At 47.1% G+C, this 18,149-nt stretch overlaps 2 protein-coding genes across 3 annotated transcripts in view; one reads left to right on the top strand and one right to left on the bottom strand.

The window, feature by feature from the left end:
* Positions 1-15,216, top strand: part of LOC140350916 (uncharacterized) — a 131,011-nt gene extending 115,795 nt beyond the window's left edge. The window contains exons 2-4 of one of the 2 annotated variants that reach the window (XM_072436497.1): positions 1,691-1,747; positions 5,518-5,616; positions 15,060-15,216. In XM_072436497.1, the coding sequence (XP_072292598.1) occupies positions 1,699-1,747; positions 5,518-5,616; positions 15,060-15,145 (234 nt within the window). In that variant the 5' untranslated portion in view covers positions 1,691-1,698 and the 3' untranslated portion in view covers positions 15,146-15,216. Of the gene's footprint in view, positions 1-1,610; positions 1,748-5,517; positions 5,617-15,059 lie in introns of those variants that run through there. The other variant, XM_072436496.1, reaches the window with a different exon arrangement.
* LOC140350835 (cystatin-F-like) overlaps positions 1-18,149 on the bottom strand; it is a gene marked incomplete at its 3' end in the record, with an annotated part of 240,847 nt that overhangs the window by 215,176 nt on the left and 7,522 nt on the right. The window lies entirely within an intron of this gene.

Genomic DNA, 18,149 nt, shown 5'->3' with positions numbered 1-18,149 from the left:
AGTCTGTCTCCTGCTGCCACATCCTCTCCAACAGTCTGCCTCCTGCTGCCACATCCTCTCCAACAGTCTGCCTCCTGCTGCCACATCCTCTCCAACAGTCTGTCTCCTGCCGCCACATCCTCTCCAACAGTCTGCCTCCTGCTGCCACATCCTCTCCAACAGTCTGCCTCCTGCTGCCACATCCTCTCCAACAGTCTGTCTCCTGCTGCCACATCCTCTCCAACAGTCTGCCTCCTGCTGCCACATCCTCTCCAACAGTCTGCCTCCTGCTGCCACATCCTCTCCAACAGTCTGCCTCCTGCTGCCACATCCTCTCCAACAGTCTGCCTCCTGCTGCCACATCCTCTCCAACAGTCTGTCTCCTGCTGCCACATCCTCTCCAACAGTCTGTCTCCTGCTGCCACATCCTCTCCAACAGTCTGCCTCCTGCTGCCACATCCTCTCCAACAGTCTGCCTCCTGCTGCCACATCCTCTCCAACAGTCTGTCTCCTGCTGCCACATCCTCTCCAACAGTCTGCCTCCTGCTGCCACATCCTCTCCAACAGTCTGCCTCCTGCTGCCACATCCTCTCCAACAGTCTGTCTCCTGCTGCCACATCCTCTCCAACAGTCTGCCTCCTGCTGCCACATCCTCTCCAACAGTCTGTCTCCTGCTGCCACATCCTCTCCAACAGTCTGTCTCCTGCTGCCACATCCTCTCCAACAGTCTGTCTCCTGCTGCCACATCCTCTCCAACAGTCTGTCTCCTGCTGCCACATCCTCTCCAACAGTCTGCCTCCTGCTGCCACATACTCTCCAACAGTCTGCCTCCTGCTACCACATCCTCTCCAACAGTCTGCCTCCTGCTGCCACATCCTCTCCAACAGTCTGTCTCCTGCTGTCACATACACATAAATGACATCATTGGTCCAGGAGCTGGTGAGTTTAGGCTCCGCCCATAAGAGCATTAAACGACATAAGTTTGATTATTTTTGGTCTTTTTGTGTTTGACATTTTATATTGTTTGAATTTTGCTGTTTTTCCTTTAAATGTTTTGGATTTGTCCAGAAAATTGCTCCAAAAACAAAAAGTATTTGTTTGTCCAGAGACATGTTGAGACATGTTGACATGGACTCTGTCCTACGACCTACGACCTGTGTCCTACATCCCTCACTTTATATGTCAATATATATCTCCTCTCTCCTTGTCTCCTCGTCTCCTCGTCTCCTCGTCTCCTCTCTCCTCGTCTCCTCTCCTCCTTGTCTCCTTGTCTCCTTGTCTTCTCTCTCCTCTCTCCTCGTGTCCTCTCTCCTCTCTCCTCGTCTCCTCTCCTCCTCTCCTCCTCTCCTCCTCTCCTCCTCGTCCCCTCTCCTCCTCTCCTCCTCGTCTCCTCGTCTCCTCGTCTCCTCTCTCCTCTCTCCTCGTGTTCTCTCTCCTCTCTCCTCTCTCCTCTCCTCCTCGTCTCCTCGTCTCCTCGTCTCCTCTCTCCTCTCTCCTCGTGTTCTCTATCCTCTCTCCTCTCCTCCTCGTCTCTTCGTCTCTTTGTCTCCTCGTCTCCTCTCTCCTCTCTCCTCTCTCCTCGTGTCCTCTCTCCTCTCTCCTCTCTCCTCTCTCCTCTCCTCCTCGTCTCCTCGTCTCCTCGTCTCCTAGCCCCTCCCTCCTCTATAAATCAGTCCAGTCTCAGTTTTACTGTTGGACGTGTCAGACCTGGTTTTGAAGATGAAAGTTCAAGTGGTTCTGATTCTGCTGCTGCTGCCTCTGTGTTCAGGTCAGGACTAAACCAGGACTAAAGCAGGTCTAAACCAGGTCTAAACCAGGTCTAAACCAGGCCTAAACCAGGCCTAAACCAGGCCTAAAGCAGGACTAAACCAGGACTAAAGCAGGACTAAACCAGGACTAAACCAGGACTAAACCAGGACTAAACCAGGACTAAACCAGGACTAAAGCAGGACTAAACCAGGACTAAAGCAGGACTAAACCAGGACTAAACCAGGACTAAAGCAGGACTAAACCAGGACTAAAGCAGGACTAAACCAGGACTAAAGCAGGACTAAACCAGGACTAAAGCAGGACTAAACCAGGACTAAAGCAGGACTAAACCAGGACTAAACCAGGACTAAAGCAGGACTAAACCAGGACTAAAGCAGGACTAAACCAGGACTAAAGCAGGACTAAAGCAGGACTAAACCAGGACTAAAGCAGGACTAAACCAGGACTAAACCAGGACTAAAGCAGGACTAAACCAGGACTAAAGCAGGACTAAACCAGGACTAAACCAGGACTAAAGCAGGACTAAACCAGGACTAAAGCAGGACTAAACCAGGACTAAAGCAGGACTAAAGCAGGACTAAACCAGGACTAAACCAGGACTAAAGCAGGACTAAACCAGGACTAAAGCAGGACTAAACCAGGACTAAAGCAGGACTAAACCAGGACTAAAGCAGGACTAAACCAGGACTAAACCAGGACTAAACCAGGTCTAAACCAGGACTAAACCAGGACTAAAGCAGGACTAAACCAGGACTAAACCAGGACTAAACCAGGACTAAACCAGGACTAAAGCAGGACTAAACCAGGACTAAAGCAGGACTAAACCAGGACTAAACCAGGACTAAACCAGGACTAAACCAGGACTAAAGCAGGACTAAACCAGGACTAAAGCAGGACTAAACCAGGACTAAACCAGGACTAAACCAGGACTAAACCAGGACTAAAGCAGGACTAAACCAGGACTAAAGCAGGACTAAACCAGGACTAAACCAGGACTAAACCAGGACTAAAGCAGGACTAAACCAGGACTAAAGCAGGACTAAACCAGGACTGAACCAGGACTAAACCAGGACTAAAGCAGGACTAAAGCAGGACTAAAGCAGGACTAAAGCAGGACTAAAGCAGGACTAAACCAGGACTAAAGCAGGACTAAAGCAGGACTAAAGCAGGACTAAACCAGGACTAAACCAGGACTAAAGCAGGACTAAACCAGGACTAAAGCAGGACTAAACCAGGACTAAAGCAGGACTAAAGCAGGACTAAACCAGGACTAAAGCAGGACTAAACCAGGACTAAAGCAGGACTAAACCAGGACTAAAGCAGGACTAAACCAGGACTAAACCAGGACTAAACCAGGTCTAAACCAGGACTAAACCAGGACTAAAGCAGGACTAAACCAGGACTAAACCAGGACTAAACCAGGACTAAAGCAGGACTAAACCAGGACTAAAGCAGGACTAAACCAGGACTAAACCAGGACTAAACCAGGACTAAACCAGGACTAAAGCAGGACTAAACCAGGACTAAAGCAGGACTAAACCAGGACTAAAGCAGGACTAAACCAGGACTAAACCAGGACTAAACCAGGACTAAACCAGGACTAAAGCAGGACTAAACCAGGACTAAAGCAGGACTAAACCAGGACTAAACCAGGACTAAACCAGGACTAAAGCAGGACTAAACCAGGACTAAAGCAGGACTAAACCAGGACTGAACCAGGACTAAACCAGGACTAAAGCAGGACTAAAGCAGGACTAAACCAGGACTAAACCAGGACTAAAGCAGGACTAAACCAGGACTAAACCAGGACTAAAGCAGGACTAAAGCAGGACTAAACCAGGACTAAACCAGGACTAAAGCAGGACTAAACCAGGACTGAACCAGGACTAAACCAGGACTAAACCAGGACTGAACCAGGACTAAACCAGGACTAAAGCAGGACTAAACCAGGACTAAACCAGGACTAAACCAGGACTAAAGCAGGACTAAACCAGGACTAAAGCAGGACTAAACCAGGACTAAACCAGGACTAAACCAGGACTAAACCAGGACTAAAGCAGGACTAAACCAGGACTAAAGCAGGACTAAACCAGGACTAAAGCAGGACTAAACCAGGACTAAACCAGGACTAAACCAGGACTAAACCAGGACTAAAGCAGGACTAAACCAGGACTAAAGCAGGACTAAACCAGGACTAAACCAGGACTAAACCAGGACTAAAGCAGGACTAAACCAGGACTAAAGCAGGACTAAACCAGGACTGAACCAGGACTAAACCAGGACTAAAGCAGGACTAAACCAGGACTGAACCAGGACTAAACCAGGACTAAAGCAGGACTAAACCAGGACTAAACCAGGACTAAAGCAGGACTAAACCAGGACTAAACCAGGACTAAAGCAGGACTAAACCAGGACTAAAGCAGGACTAAACCAGGACTAAAGCAGGACTAAAGCAGGACTAAACCAGGACTAAACCAGGACTAAAGCAGGACTAAACCAGGACTAAAGCAGGACTAAACCAGGACTAAAGCAGGACTAAACCAGGACTAAAGCAGGACTAAACCAGGACTAAACCAGGACTAAACCAGGTCTAAACCAGGACTAAACCAGGACTAAAGCAGGACTAAACCAGGACTAAACCAGGACTAAACCAGGACTAAAGCAGGACTAAACCAGGACTAAAGCAGGACTAAACCAGGACTAAACCAGGACTAAACCAGGACTAAACCAGGACTAAAGCAGGACTAAACCAGGACTAAAGCAGGACTAAACCAGGACTAAAGCAGGACTAAACCAGGACTAAACCAGGACTAAACCAGGACTAAACCAGGACTAAAGCAGGACTAAACCAGGACTAAAGCAGGACTAAACCAGGACTAAACCAGGACTAAACCAGGACTAAAGCAGGACTAAACCAGGACTAAAGCAGGACTAAACCAGGACTGAACCAGGACTAAACCAGGACTAAAGCAGGACTAAAGCAGGACTAAACCAGGACTAAACCAGGACTGAACCAGGACTAAACCAGGACTAAAGCAGGACTAAAGCAGGACTAAACCAGGACTAAACCAGGACTAAAGCAGGACTAAACCAGGACTAAACCAGGACTAAAGCAGGACTAAAGCAGGACTAAACCAGGACTAAACCAGGACTAAAGCAGGACTAAACCAGGACTGAACCAGGACTAAACCAGGACTAAAGCAGGACTAAACCAGGACTAAAGCAGGACTAAACCAGGACTGAACCAGGACTAAACCAGGACTAAAGCAGGACTAAACCAGGACTAAACCAGGACTAAACCAGGACTAAAGCAGGACTAAACCAGGACTAAACCAGGACTAAACCAGGACTAAAGCAGGACTAAACCAGGACTAAAGCAGGACTAAACCAGGACTGAACCAGGACTAAACCAGGACTAAAGCAGGACTAAAGCAGGACTAAACCAGGACTAAACCAGGACTGAACCAGGACTAAACCAGGACTAAAGCAGGACTAAAGCAGGACTAAACCAGGACTAAACCAGGACTAAAGCAGGACTAAACCAGGACTAAACCAGGACTAAAGCAGGACTAAAGCAGGACTAAACCAGGACTAAACCAGGACTAAAGCAGGACTAAACCAGGACTGAACCAGGACTAAACCAGGACTAAAGCAGGACTAAACCAGGACTAAAGCAGGACTAAACCAGGACTGAACCAGGACTAAACCAGGACTAAAGCAGGACTCACCTGTACTCATGCAGTAACAGTACTTTTAAATATATTTCAGGGCAGAACTACATTGAGTGTTACGGTGAAGACTTCTTGATGGTCAACAACATGATCCTGCAGTGCTCAGGCCCCGAGCTCCAGGCCTGTTACACCAGAGGTACAAATACTACTACTACTACTACTACTACTGCTCTACTACTACTACTACTACTACTGCTCTACTACTACTACTACTGCTCTACTACTACTACTACTACTACTGCTCTACTACTACTACTACTGCTACTACTACTCTTGTTGTTGTCTCAGTTTGTGTATTTACTTTTTTACTCTTTAATACTTTTACTTCCAGGGCTGGGCCATATTGGACTCCTGTAGCGGAGGCCGGCCCGCGATCATTAGTGTGACAAATTTAAAATCAAAAAAATTAAATATCAGATAAAATATCACTTTTCTGTCAAATATAGGCTATTGAACATCTATCTATCATTTCATTCATTACACGTCATATTTATGAAGGATTCAAGTTTTTTCTTTTTTGAAATATTGCTTGGCATGTTTGGCGGGCCAGATTATAAAGACAAACGTGGCACATGTGGCCCGCGGGCCACAGTTTGCCCACCCCTGGACTAGAGCAAAGTACTCATGTTGTGTACTCATGTACTCATGTACTCATGTTGTGTACTCATGTACTCATGTACTCATGTTGTGTACTCATGTACTCATGTACTCATGTTGTGTACTCATGTACTCATGTACTCATGTTGTGTACTCATGTACTCATGTACTCATGTTGTGTACTCATGTACTCATGTACTCATGTTGTGTACTCATGTACTCATGTACTCATGTACTCATGTTGTGTACTCATGTACTCATGTACTCATGTTGTGTACTCATGTACTCATGTTGTGTACTCATGTACTCATGTACTCATGTTGTGTACTCATGTACTCATGTACTCATGTACTCATGTTGTGTACTCATGTACTCATGTACTCATGTTGTGTACTCATGTACTCATGTACTCATGTACTCATGTTGTGTACTCATGTACTCATGTACTCATGTTGTGTACTCATGTACTCATGTACTCATGTTGTGTACTCATGTACTCATGTACTCATGTTGTGTACTCATGTACTCATGTTGTGTACTCATGTTACTTCATGAGTAAATATTTGATCACGACCAAGGCACTGATGTGACCTTTGACCTGCAAATGTTGAACTGCAATAACTTAGTCTGAGAAACATGTGCCGCAGCATATGTTCTCCTCATGTTCTCCTCACGTTCTCCTCATGTTCTCCTCATGTTCTCCTCACGTTCTCCTCATGTTCTCCTCACGTTCTCCTCATGTTCTCCTCACGTTCTCCTCACGTTCTCCTCATGTTCTCCTCATGTTCTCCTCATGTTCTCCTCACGTTCTCCTCACGTTCTCCTCATGTTCTCCTCATGTTCTCCTCACGTTCTCCTCATGTTCTCCTCACGTTCTCCTCACGTTCTCCTCATGTTCTCCTCACGTTCTCCTCACGTTCTCCTTAAGTTCTCCTCACGTTCTCCTTAAGTTCTCCTCACGTTCTCCTCACGTTCTCCTCATGTTCTCCTCATGTTCTCCTCACGTTCTCCTCATGTTCTCCTCAAGTTCTCCTCACGTTCTCCTCACGTTCTCCTCAAGTTCTCCTCACCTTCTCCTCACCTTCTCCTCACGTTCTCCTCATGTTCTCCTTAAGTTCTCCTCACCTTCTCCTCACGTTCTCCTCACGTTCTCCTCACGTTCTCCTCACGTTCTCCACACGTTCTCCTCAAGTTCTCCTCAAGTTCTCCTCATGTTCTCCTCATGTTCTCCTCACGTTCTCCTCACGTTCTCCTCATGTTCTCCTCACGTTCTCCTCATGTTCTCCTCACGTTCTCCTCACGTTCTCCTTAAGTTCTCCTCACGTTCTCCTTAAGTTCTCCTCACGTTCTCCTCATGTTCTCCTCATGTTCTCCTCATGTTCTCCTCATGTTCTCCTCACGTTCTCCTCATGTTCTCCTCACGTTCTCCTCACGTTCTCCTTAAGTTCTCCTCACGTTCTCCTTAAGTTCTCCTCACGTTCTCCTCATGTTCTCCTCATGTTCTCCTCATGTTCTCCTCATGTTCTCCTCACGTTCTCCTCATGTTCTCCTCATGTTCTCCTCACGTTCTCCTCATGTTCTCCTCACGTTCTCCTCATGTTCTCCTCACGTTCTCCTCACGTTCTCCTCATGTTCTCCTCACGTTCTCCTCAAGTTCTCCTCATGTTCTCCTCACGTTCTCCTCACGTTCTCCTCATGTTCTCCTCATGTTCTCCTCATGTTCTCCTCACGTTCTCCTCATGTTCTCCTCACGTTCTCCTCACGTTCTCCTCATGTTCTCCTCACGTTCTCCTCACGTTCTCCTTAAGTTCTCCTCACGTTCTCCTTAAGTTCTCCTCACGTTCTCCTCACGTTCTCCTCATGTTCTCCTCATGTTCTCCTCACGTTCTCCTCATGTTCTCCTCAAGTTCTCCTCACGTTCTCCTCACGTTCTCCTCAAGTTCTCCTCACCTTCTCCTCACCTTCTCCTCACGTTCTCCTCATGTTCTCCTTAAGTTCTCCTCACCTTCTCCTCACGTTCTCCTCACGTTCTCCTCACGTTCTCCTCACGTTCTCCACACGTTCTCCTCAAGTTCTCCTCAAGTTCTCCTCATGTTCTCCTCATGTTCTCCTCACGTTCTCCTCATGTTCTCCTCATGTTCTCCTCACGTTCTCCTCATGTTCTCCTCACGTTCTCCTCACGTTCTCCTTAAGTTCTCCTCACGTTCTCCTTAAGTTCTCCTCACGTTCTCCTCATGTTCTCCTCATGTTCTCCTCATGTTCTCCTCACGTTCTCCTCACGTTCTCCTCATGTTCTCCTCACGTTCTCCTCATGTTCTCCTCACGTTCTCCTCACGTTCTCCTTAAGTTCTCCTCACGTTCTCCTTAAGTTCTCCTCACGTTCTCCTCATGTTCTCCTCATGTTCTCCTCATGTTCTCCTCACGTTCTCCTCACGTTCTCCTCAAGTTCTCCTCACGTTCTCCTCACGTTCTCCTCAAGTTCTCCTCACCTTCTCCTCACCTTCTCCTCACGTTCTCCTCATGTTCTCCTTAAGTTCTCCTCACCTTCTCCTCACGTTCTCCTCACGTTCTCCTCACGTTCTCCTCACGTTCTCCACACGTTCTCCTCAAGTTCTCCTCAAGTTCTCCTCATGTTCTCCTCATGTTCTCCTCATGTTCTCCTCAAGTTCTCCTCATGTTCTCCTCAAGTTCTCCTCATGTTCTCCTCAAGTTCTCCTCAAGTTCTCCTCAAGTTCTCCTCATGTTCTCCTCATGTTCTCCTCATGTTCTCCTCATGTTCTCCTTAAGTTCTCCTCATGTTCTCCTTAAGTTCTCCTCATGTTCTCCTCATGTTCTCCTCATGTTCTCCTCATGTTCTCCTCATGTTCTCCTCAAGTTCTCCTCATGTTCTCCTCAAGTTCTCCTCATGTTCTCCTCATGTTCTCCTCATGTTCTCCTCATGTTCTCCTCATGTTCTCCTCATGTTCTCCTCAAGTTCTCCTCATGTTCTCCTCAAGTTCTCCTCATGTTCTCCTCAAGTTCTCCTCATGTTCTCCTCATGTTCTCCTCAAGTTCTCCTCATGTTCTCCTCATGTTCTCCTCAAGTTCTCCTAAAGTTCTCCATATGTTCTCCTCATGTTCTCCTCATGTTCTCCTCACGTTCTCCTCACGTTCTCCACACGTTCTCCTTAAGTTCTCCTCATGTTCTCCTCATGTTCTCCTCACGTTCTCCTCACGTTCTCCTCAAGTTCTCCTCAAGTTCTCCTCATGTTCTCCTCATGTTCTCCTCACGTTCTCCTCACGTTCTCCTCACGTTCTCCTTAAGTTCTCCTCATGTTCTCCTCACGTTCTCCTCACGTTCTCCTCACGTTCTCCACACGTTCTCCTTAAGTTCTCCTCATGTTCTCCTCACGTTCTCCTCACGTTCTCCTCACGTTCTCCTTAAGTTCTCCTCACGTTCTCCTTAAGTTCTCCTCACGTTCTCCTCATGTTCTCCTCATGTTCTCCTCATGTTCTCCTCACGTTCTCCTTAAGTTCTCCTCATGTTCTCCTCATGTTCTCCTCATGTTCTCCTCATGTTCTCCTCACGTTCTCCTCATGTTCTCCTCAAGTTCTCCTCACGTTCTCCTCACGTTCTCCTCAAGTTCTCCTCACCTTCTCCTCACGTTCTCCTCATGTTCTCCTTAAGTTCTCCTCACCTTCTCCTCACGTTCTCCTCACGTTCTCCTCACGTTCTCCTCACGTTCTCCACACGTTCTCCTCAAGTTCTCCTCAAGTTCTCCTCATGTTCTCCTCATGTTCTCCTCATGTTCTCCTCAAGTTCTCCTCATGTTCTCCTCATATTCTCCTCATGTTCTCCTCATGTTCTCCTCAAGTTCTCCTCATGTTCTCCTTAAGTTCTCCTCATGTTCTCCTCATGTTCTCCTCAAGTTCTCCTCAAGTTCTCCTCATGTTCTCCTCATGTTCTCCTCAAGTTCTCCTCATGTTCTCCTCATGTTCTCCTCATGTTCTCCTCATGTTCTCCTCATGTTCTCCTCACGTTCTCCTCACGTTCTCCACACGTTCTCCTTAAGTTCTCCTCATGTTCTCCTCATGTTCTCCTCATGTTCTCCTCACGTTCTCCTCACGTTCTCCTCAAGTTCTCCTCAAGTTCTCCTCATGTTCTCCTCATGTTCTCCTCACGTTCTCCTCACGTTCTCCTCACGTTCTCCTTAAGTTCTCCTCATGTTCTCCTCACGTTCTCCTCACGTTCTCCTCACGTTCTCCTCACGTTCTCCACACGTTCTCCTTAAGTTCTCCTCATGTTCTCCTCACGTTCTCCTCACGTTCTCCTCACGTTCTCCTCACGTTCTCCTTAAGTTCTCCTCAAGTTCTCCTTAAGTTCTCCTCACGTTCTCCTCAAGTTCTCCTCATGTTCTCCTTAAGTTCTCCTCAAGTTCTCCTCAAGTTCTCCTCATGTTCTCCTCATGTTCTCCTCACGTTCTCCTCACGTTCTCCTCACGTTCTCCTTAAGTTCTCCTCATGTTCTCCTCACGTTCTCCTCAAGTTCTCCTCACGTTCTCCTCACGTTCTCCTTAAGTTCTCCTCACCTTCTCCTCACCTTCTCCTCACGTTCTCCTCATGTTCTCCTTAAGTTCTCCTCACCTTCTCCTCACGTTCTCCTCACGTTCTCCTCACATTCTCCTCAAGTTCTCCTCATGTTCTCCTCATTTTCTCCTCATGTTCTCCTCATGTTCTCCTCAAGTTCTCCTCATGTTCTCCTCATGTTCTCCTCATGTTCTCCTCAAGTTCTCCTCATGTTCTCCTCATGTTCTCCTCACGTTCTCCTCACGTTCTCCACACGTTCTCCTCAAGTTCTCCTCAAGTTCTCCTCATGTTCTCCTCATGTTCTCCTCAAGTTCTCCTCATGTTCTCCTCATGTTCTCCTCATGTTCTCCTCATGTTCTCCTCAAGTTCTCCTCAAGTTCTCCTCATGTTCTCCTCATGTTCTCCTCATGTTCTCCTCATGTTCTCCTCAAGTTCTCCTCATGTTCTCCTCATGTTCTCCTCATGTTCTCCTCAAGTTCTCCTCATGTTCTCCTCATGTTCTCCTCATGTTCTCCTCAAGTTCTCCTCAAGTTCTCCTCATGTTCTCCTCATGTTCTCCTCATGTTCTCCTCAAGTTCTCCTCATGTTCTCCTCATGTTCTCCTCATGTTCTCCTCATATTCTCCTCATGTTCGCCTCACGTTCTCCTCAAGTTCTCCTCATGTTCTCCTCATGTTCTCCTCATGTTCTCCTCATGTTCTCCTCATGTTCTCCTCACGTTCTCCTTAAGTTCTCCTCACGTTCTCCTCAAGTTCTCCTCATGTTCTCCTCACGTTCTCCTCACGTTCTCCTCACGTTCTCCTCAAGTTCTCCTCATGTTCTCCTCAAGTTCTCCTCATGTTCTCCTCATGTTCTCCTCATGTTCTCCTCATGTTCTCCTCACGTTCTCCACACGTTCTCCTTAAGTTCTCCTCATGTTCTCCTCACGTTCTCCTCACGTTCTCCACACGTTCTCCTTAAGTTCTCCTCACGTTCTCCTTAAGTTCTCCTCACGTTCTCCTTAAGTTCTCCTCAAGTTCTCCTCATGTTCTCCTCATGTTCTCCTCATGTTCTCCTCATGTTCTCCTCACGTTCTCCACACGTTCTCCTTAAGTTCTCCTCATGTTCTCCTCACGTTCTCCTCACGTTCTCCACAAGTTCTCCTCAAGTTCTCCTCATGTTCTCCTCATGTTCTCCTCACGTTCTCCTCACGTTCTCCTTAAGTTCTCCTCATGTTCTCCTCACGTTCTCCTCACGTTCTCCACAGGTTCTCCTTAAGTTCTCCTCATGTTCTCCTCACGTTCTCCTCACGTTCTCCTCACGTTCTCCTTAAGTTCTCCTCACGTTCTCCTTAAGTTCTCCTCATGTTCTCCTCATGTTCTCATGTTCTCCTCATGTTCTCCTCACGTTCTCCTTAAGTTCTCCTCATGTTCTCCTCACGTTCTCCTCACGTTCTCCTCATGTTCTCCTCATGTTCTCCTCACGTTCTCCTCACGTTCTCCACACGTTCTCCTTAAGTTCTCCTCATGTTCTCCTCATGTTCTCCTCATGTTCTCCTCACGTTCTCCTCACGTTCTCCTCACATTCTCCTCAAGTTCTCCTCAAGTTCTCCTCATGTTCTCCTCATGTTCTCCTCACGTTCTCCTCACGTTCTCCTTAAGTTCTCCTCATGTTCTCCTCACGTTCTCCTCACGTTCTCCACACGTTCTCCTTAAGTTCTCCTCATGTTCTCCTCACGTTCTCCTCACGTTCTCCTCACGTTCTCCTCATGTTCTCCTCATGTTCTCCTCATGTTCTCCTCACCTTCTCCTCACGTTCTCCTCATGTTCTCCTTAAGTTCTCCTCACCTTCTCCTCATGTTCTCCTCAAGTTCTCCTCATGTTCTCCTCATGTTCTCCTCATGTTCTCCTCAAGTTCTCCTCATGTTCTCCTCATGTTCTCCTCATGTTCTCCTCATGTTCGCCTCACGTTCTCCTCAAGTTCTCCTCATGTTCTCCTCATGTTCTCCTCATGTTCTCCTCATGTTCTCCTCACGTTCTCCTTAAGTTCTCCTCACGTTCTCCTCAAGTTCTCCTCATGTTCTCCTCACGTTCTCCTCACGTTCTCCTCACGTTCTCCTCAAGTTCTCCTCATGTTCTCCTCATGTTCTCCTCATGTTCTCCTCATGTTCTCCTCAAGTTCTCCTCATGTTCTCCTCATGTTCTCCTCATGTTCTCCTCATGTTCTCCTCAAATTCTCCTCATGTTCTCCTCATGTTCTCCTCAAGTTCTCCTCATGTTCTCCTCATGTTCTCCTCAAGTTCTCCTCATGTTCTCCTCATGTTCTCCTCATGTTCTCCTCACGTTCTCCTCACGTTCTCCACACGTTCTCCTTAAGTTCTCCTCATGTTCTCCTCATGTTCTCCTCATGTTCTCCTCACGTTCTCCTCACATTCTCCTCAAGTTCTCCTCATGTTCTCCTCATGTTCTCCTCATGTTCTCCTCACGTTCTCCACACGTTCTCCTTAAGTTCTCCTCATGTTCTCCTCACGTTCTCCTCACGTTCTCCACACGTTCTCCTTAAGTTCTCCTCATGTTCTCCTCACGTTCTCCTCACGTTCTCCTTAAGTTCTCCACACGTTCTCCTTAAGTTCTCCTCATGTTCTCCTCACGTTCTCCTCACGTTCTCCACACGTTCTCCTTAAGTTCTCCTCATGTTCTCCTCACGTTCTCCTCACGTTCTCCTTAAGTTCTCCTCATGTTCTCCTCACGTTCTCCTCACGTTCTCCACACGTTCTCCTTAAGTTCTCCTCATGTTCTCCTCACGTTCTCCTCACGTTCTCCTTAAGTTCTCCTCATGTTCTCCTCATGTTCTCCTCATGTTCTCATGTTCTCCTCATGTTCTCCTCATGTTCTCCTCACGTTCTCCTTAAGTTCTCCTCATGTTCTCCTCACGTTCTCCTCACGTTCTCCTCATGTTCTCCTCATGTTCTCCTCATGTTCTCCTCACGTTCTCCACACGTTCTCCTTAAGTTCTCCTCATGTTCTCCTCATGTTCTCCTCATGTTCTCCTCACGTTCTCCTCACATTCTCCTCAAGTTCTCCTCAAGTTCTCCTCATGTTCTCCTCATGTTCTCCTCACGTTCTCCTCACGTTCTCCTTAAGTTCTCCTCACGTTCTCCTCACGTTCTCCACACGTTCTCCTTAAGTTCTCCTCACGTTCTCCTTAAGTTCTCCTCACGTTCTCCTTAAGTTCTCCTCATGTTCTCCTCATGTTCTCCTCATGTTCTCCTCATGTTCTCCTCATGTTCTCCTCACGTTCTCCTTAAGTTCTCCTCATGTTCTCCTCACGTTCTCCTCACGTTCTCCTCACGTTCTCCTCAAGTTCTCCTCACGTTCTCCTCACGTTCTCCTCACGTTCTCCTTAAGTTCTCCTCACCTTCTCCTCACCTTCTCCTCACGTTCTCCTCACGTTCTCCTCAAGTTCTCCTCACGTTCTCCTCACGTTCTCCTCACGTTCTCCACACGTTCTCCTCAAGTTCTCCTCAAGTTCTCCTCATGTTCTCCTCATGTTCTCCTCATGTTCTCCTCAAGTTCTCCTCATGTTCTCCTCATGTTCTCCTCACGTTCTCCTCACGTTCTCCACACGTTCTCCTCAAGTTCTCCTCAAGTTCTCCTCACGTTCTCCTCACGTTCTCCTCAAGTTCTCCTCACGTTCTCCTCATGTTCTCCTCAAGTTCTCCTCATGTTCTCCTCAAGTTCTCCTCATGTTCTCCTCAAGTTCTCCTCAAGTTCTCCTCATGTTCTCCTCATGTTCTCCTCATGTTCTCCTCATGTTCTCCTCATGTTCTCCTCACGTTCTCCTCACATTCTCCTCACGTTCTCCTTAAGTTCTCCTCATGTTCTCCTCACGTTCTCCTCACGTTCTCCACACGTTCTCCTTAAGTTCTCCTCATGTTCTCCTCACGTTCTCCTCACGTTCTCCTCACGTTCTCCTTAAGTTCTCCTCACGTTCTCCTTAAGTTCTCCTCACGTTCTCCTTAAGTTCTCCTCATGTTCTCCTCATGTTCTCCTCAAGTTCTCCTCATGTTCTCCTCATGTTCTCCTCATGTTCTCCTCATGTTCTCCTCATGTTCTCCTCACGTTCTCCTCACATTCTCCTCACGTTCTCCTTAAGTTCTCCTCATGTTCTCCTCACGTTCTCCTCACGTTCTCCACACGTTCTCCTTAAGTTCTCCTCATGTTCTCCTCACGTTCTCCTCACGTTCTCCTCACGTTCTCCTTAAGTTCTCCACACGTTCTCCTTAAGTTCTCCTCATGTTCTCCTCACGTTCTCCTCACGTTCTCCTCACGTTCTCCTTAAGTTCTCCTCACGTTCTCCTTAAGTTCTCCTCATGTTCTCCTCATGTTCTCCTCATGTTCTCCTCATGTTCTCCTCATGTTCTCCCTGTGTTCCTCAGTCTCGGGGGAGAAGGGCTGCACGGTGCTGAAGAACTGCCTCAGACCAGGATGGACCTGCTGCAAAACCAACCGCTGCAACGCCTGACCAATCACAGGAGAGGGCGGGGTTTAAACTGACCTGACCAATCACAGGAGAGGGCGGGGTTTAAACTGACCTGACCAATCACAGGAGAGGGCGGGGTTTTGTGCTGAACCATTGAAATAAAATGTTCAAACGTTTTGTGATTATTTTATTCAAACAAACTTTTACATCAAACATGAAACACAAAGATCCAAGAAATAAAGCTCAAGTTACAGCCAATGAGAGCTGAGAGCTGCTCCAGCAGCCAATGAGAGCTGAGAGCTGCTCCAGCAGCCAATGAGAGCTGAGAGCTGCTCCAGCAGCCAATGAGAGCTGAGAGCTGCTCCAGCAGCCAATGAGAGCTGAGAGCTGCTCCAGCAGCCAATGAGAGCTGAGAGCTGCTCCAGCAGCCAATGAGAGCTGAGAGCTGCTCCAGCAGCCAATGAGAGCTGAGAGCTGCTCCAGCAGCCAATGAGAGCTGAGAGCTGCTCCAGCAGCCAATGAGAGCTGAGAGCTGCTCCAGCAGCCAATGAGAGCTGAGAGCTGCTCCAGCAGCCAATGAGAGCTGAGAGCTGCTCCAGCAGCCAATGAGAGCTGAGAGCTGCTCCAGCAGCCAATGAGAGCTGAGAGCTGCTCCAGCAGCCAATGAGAGCTGAGAGCTGCTCCAGCAGCCAATGAGAGCTGAGAGCTGCTCCAGCAGCCAATGAGAGCTGAGAGCTGCTCCAGCAGCCAATGAGAGCTGAGAGCTGCTCCAGCAGCCAATGAGAGCTGAGAGCTGCTCCAGCAGCCAATGAGAGCTGAGAGCTGCTCCAGCAGCCAATGAGAGCTGAGAGCTGCTCCAGCAGCCAATGAGAGCTGAGAGCTGCTCCAGCAGCCAATGAGAGCTGCTCCGTGTTTATGCTGCAGTCATGATCAAAGCCTGGTACAGACGCCGCGGCCTCATCGCGCCCGACGCAAAATCTGAGCGCGTGTACATTTGAAAGGTTTATGCACCGGCCACTGTACACGGGCGCTTGAGCTGTCTGCGCACATGCGACTTACGCGCTCAAAGCGTCGAGAGCGTAAGAAAACGCACCAATCGCACCGCGGAGAACGCACGATGTGCACGACACATGTGACTTTAATGTGGAGGATCCGGCCGCGGCGGTGATGAAGTCCGTGTTCATGCTAAAGTCATGATGAAGTCCGTGTTCATGCTAAAGTCATGATGAAGTCCGTGTTCATGCTAAAGTCATGATGAAGTCCGTGTTCATGCTAAAGTCATGATGAAGTCAGTGTTCATGCTAAAGTCATGATGAAGTCAGTGTTCATGCTAAAGTCATGATGAAGTCAGTGTTCATGCTAAAGTCATGATGAAGTCAGTGTTCATGCTAAAGTCATGATGAAGTCAGTGTTCATGCTAAAGTCATGATGAAGTCAGTGTTCATGCTAAAGTCATGATGAAGTCAGTGTTCATGCTAAAGTCATGATGAAGTCCGTGTTCATGCTGCTGGTGTCATACAGATAAAACATGAAAACATCGTGAGTTTAAACTAAACGTTCCATTTTCACAGCGTTTATGACGTTCTTTAGTTTTTCGGACAGAAACATTTCAAGACATCACCCCTCAGGGGCCCTCAGGTCCGCGGCCCTCAGGGGCCCTCAGGTCCGCGGCCCTCAGGGGCCCTCAGGTCCGGGGCCCTCAGCTCAGGGGCCCTCAGGTCCGCGGCCCTCAGGGGCCCTCAGGTCCGCGGCCCTCAGCTCAGGGGCCCTCAGGTCCGCGGCCCTCAGGGGCCCTCAGGTCCGGGGCCCTCAGCTCAGGGGCCCTCAGGTCCGCGGCCCTCAGGGGCCCTCAGGTCCGCGGCCCTCAGGGGCCCTCAGCTCAGGGGCCCTCAGGTCTGTGGTGGTCTTTAGTTCAGTTTAAAGTCATGGGTCACAGACGCCTGCAGCTCATTGGCTGCATCTCGCTCCTTCACGTCGTCCTTGGCTCTGATTGGTCCAGACGCTCCTGAAGCTGAAGCTTTAAATGTGTTTTAAAAACGAAGAAAATTAAATTGATAAAAAGTCTATGATCCATAAATAAATATCTCATCATTAAACATTAAACATTAAACATTAAACATTAATCATTAATCATTAATCATTAAACATTAAACATTAATCATTAAACATTAAACATTAATCATTAAACATTAATCATTAAACATTAAACATTAAACATTAAACATTAATCATTAATCATTAATCATTAAACATTAAACATTAAACATTAAACATTAAACATTAATCATTAATCATTAATCATTAATCATTAAACATTAATCATTAAACATTAATCATTAAACATTAAACATTAAACATTAAACATTAAACATTAAACATTAATCATTAATCATTAAACATTAAACATTAAACATTAAACATTAATCATTAAACATTAAACATTAATCATTAATCATTAATCATTAAACATTAAACATTAAACATTAATCTGTCACATCCTGTCCGCCGGCGAGCATTTTCTATATCTCAAATATACTCTTACATCATCACTTTTATTTCCGTGGTCAATACCATAAGTTATACATCATTTTAAAGAGTATTTTCTCAACAAAACGAATATGTCATTGATTTACATAGAATAATTTGCCCCAAGAAGCAATTGCCAATAGTTTGTGAGAAAGTCTCAACTTTTACAAACGCATGTCCTGTTTGTGTTTATAATGGACGAAACGGCTTTAATTCTGTTCATCCTTGTGCTCAGTCTGTCCATAAGGAACCATTGAAAAACAATATACACTTGTATTTTTACTGAAGTTTTCTGATTTCGAGATATTGTCAAGTAAACAAACTTTTCTTTGTTTCTCGCCGGACGAGAATGCGCTTGTCCGGCGCATTTCTCCGTCCATAACAAATGACCTGTTTGACCTATAAGATAATGTTGGGTATCCTTCTGTTCTTCAGACTGTTTCCTACAGAATGAGACCATCCACACATTTTTCTGTCCACGGGTTTGTTTGCTTCAGCCTCCGGAGGAAAAAATGCGCCG

This window comes from Eucyclogobius newberryi, unplaced genomic scaffold, assembly GCF_026437365.1.
Source record: "Eucyclogobius newberryi isolate DKJ021-1_F unplaced genomic scaffold, fEucNew1.0.hap1 SCAF_8, whole genome shotgun sequence".
Classification (NCBI taxonomy): domain Eukaryota; kingdom Metazoa; phylum Chordata; class Actinopteri; order Gobiiformes; family Gobiidae; genus Eucyclogobius; species Eucyclogobius newberryi.
The sequence above is the reverse complement of the archived record's forward strand: the minus strand, read 5'-3'. Positions and strand labels throughout refer to the sequence as shown.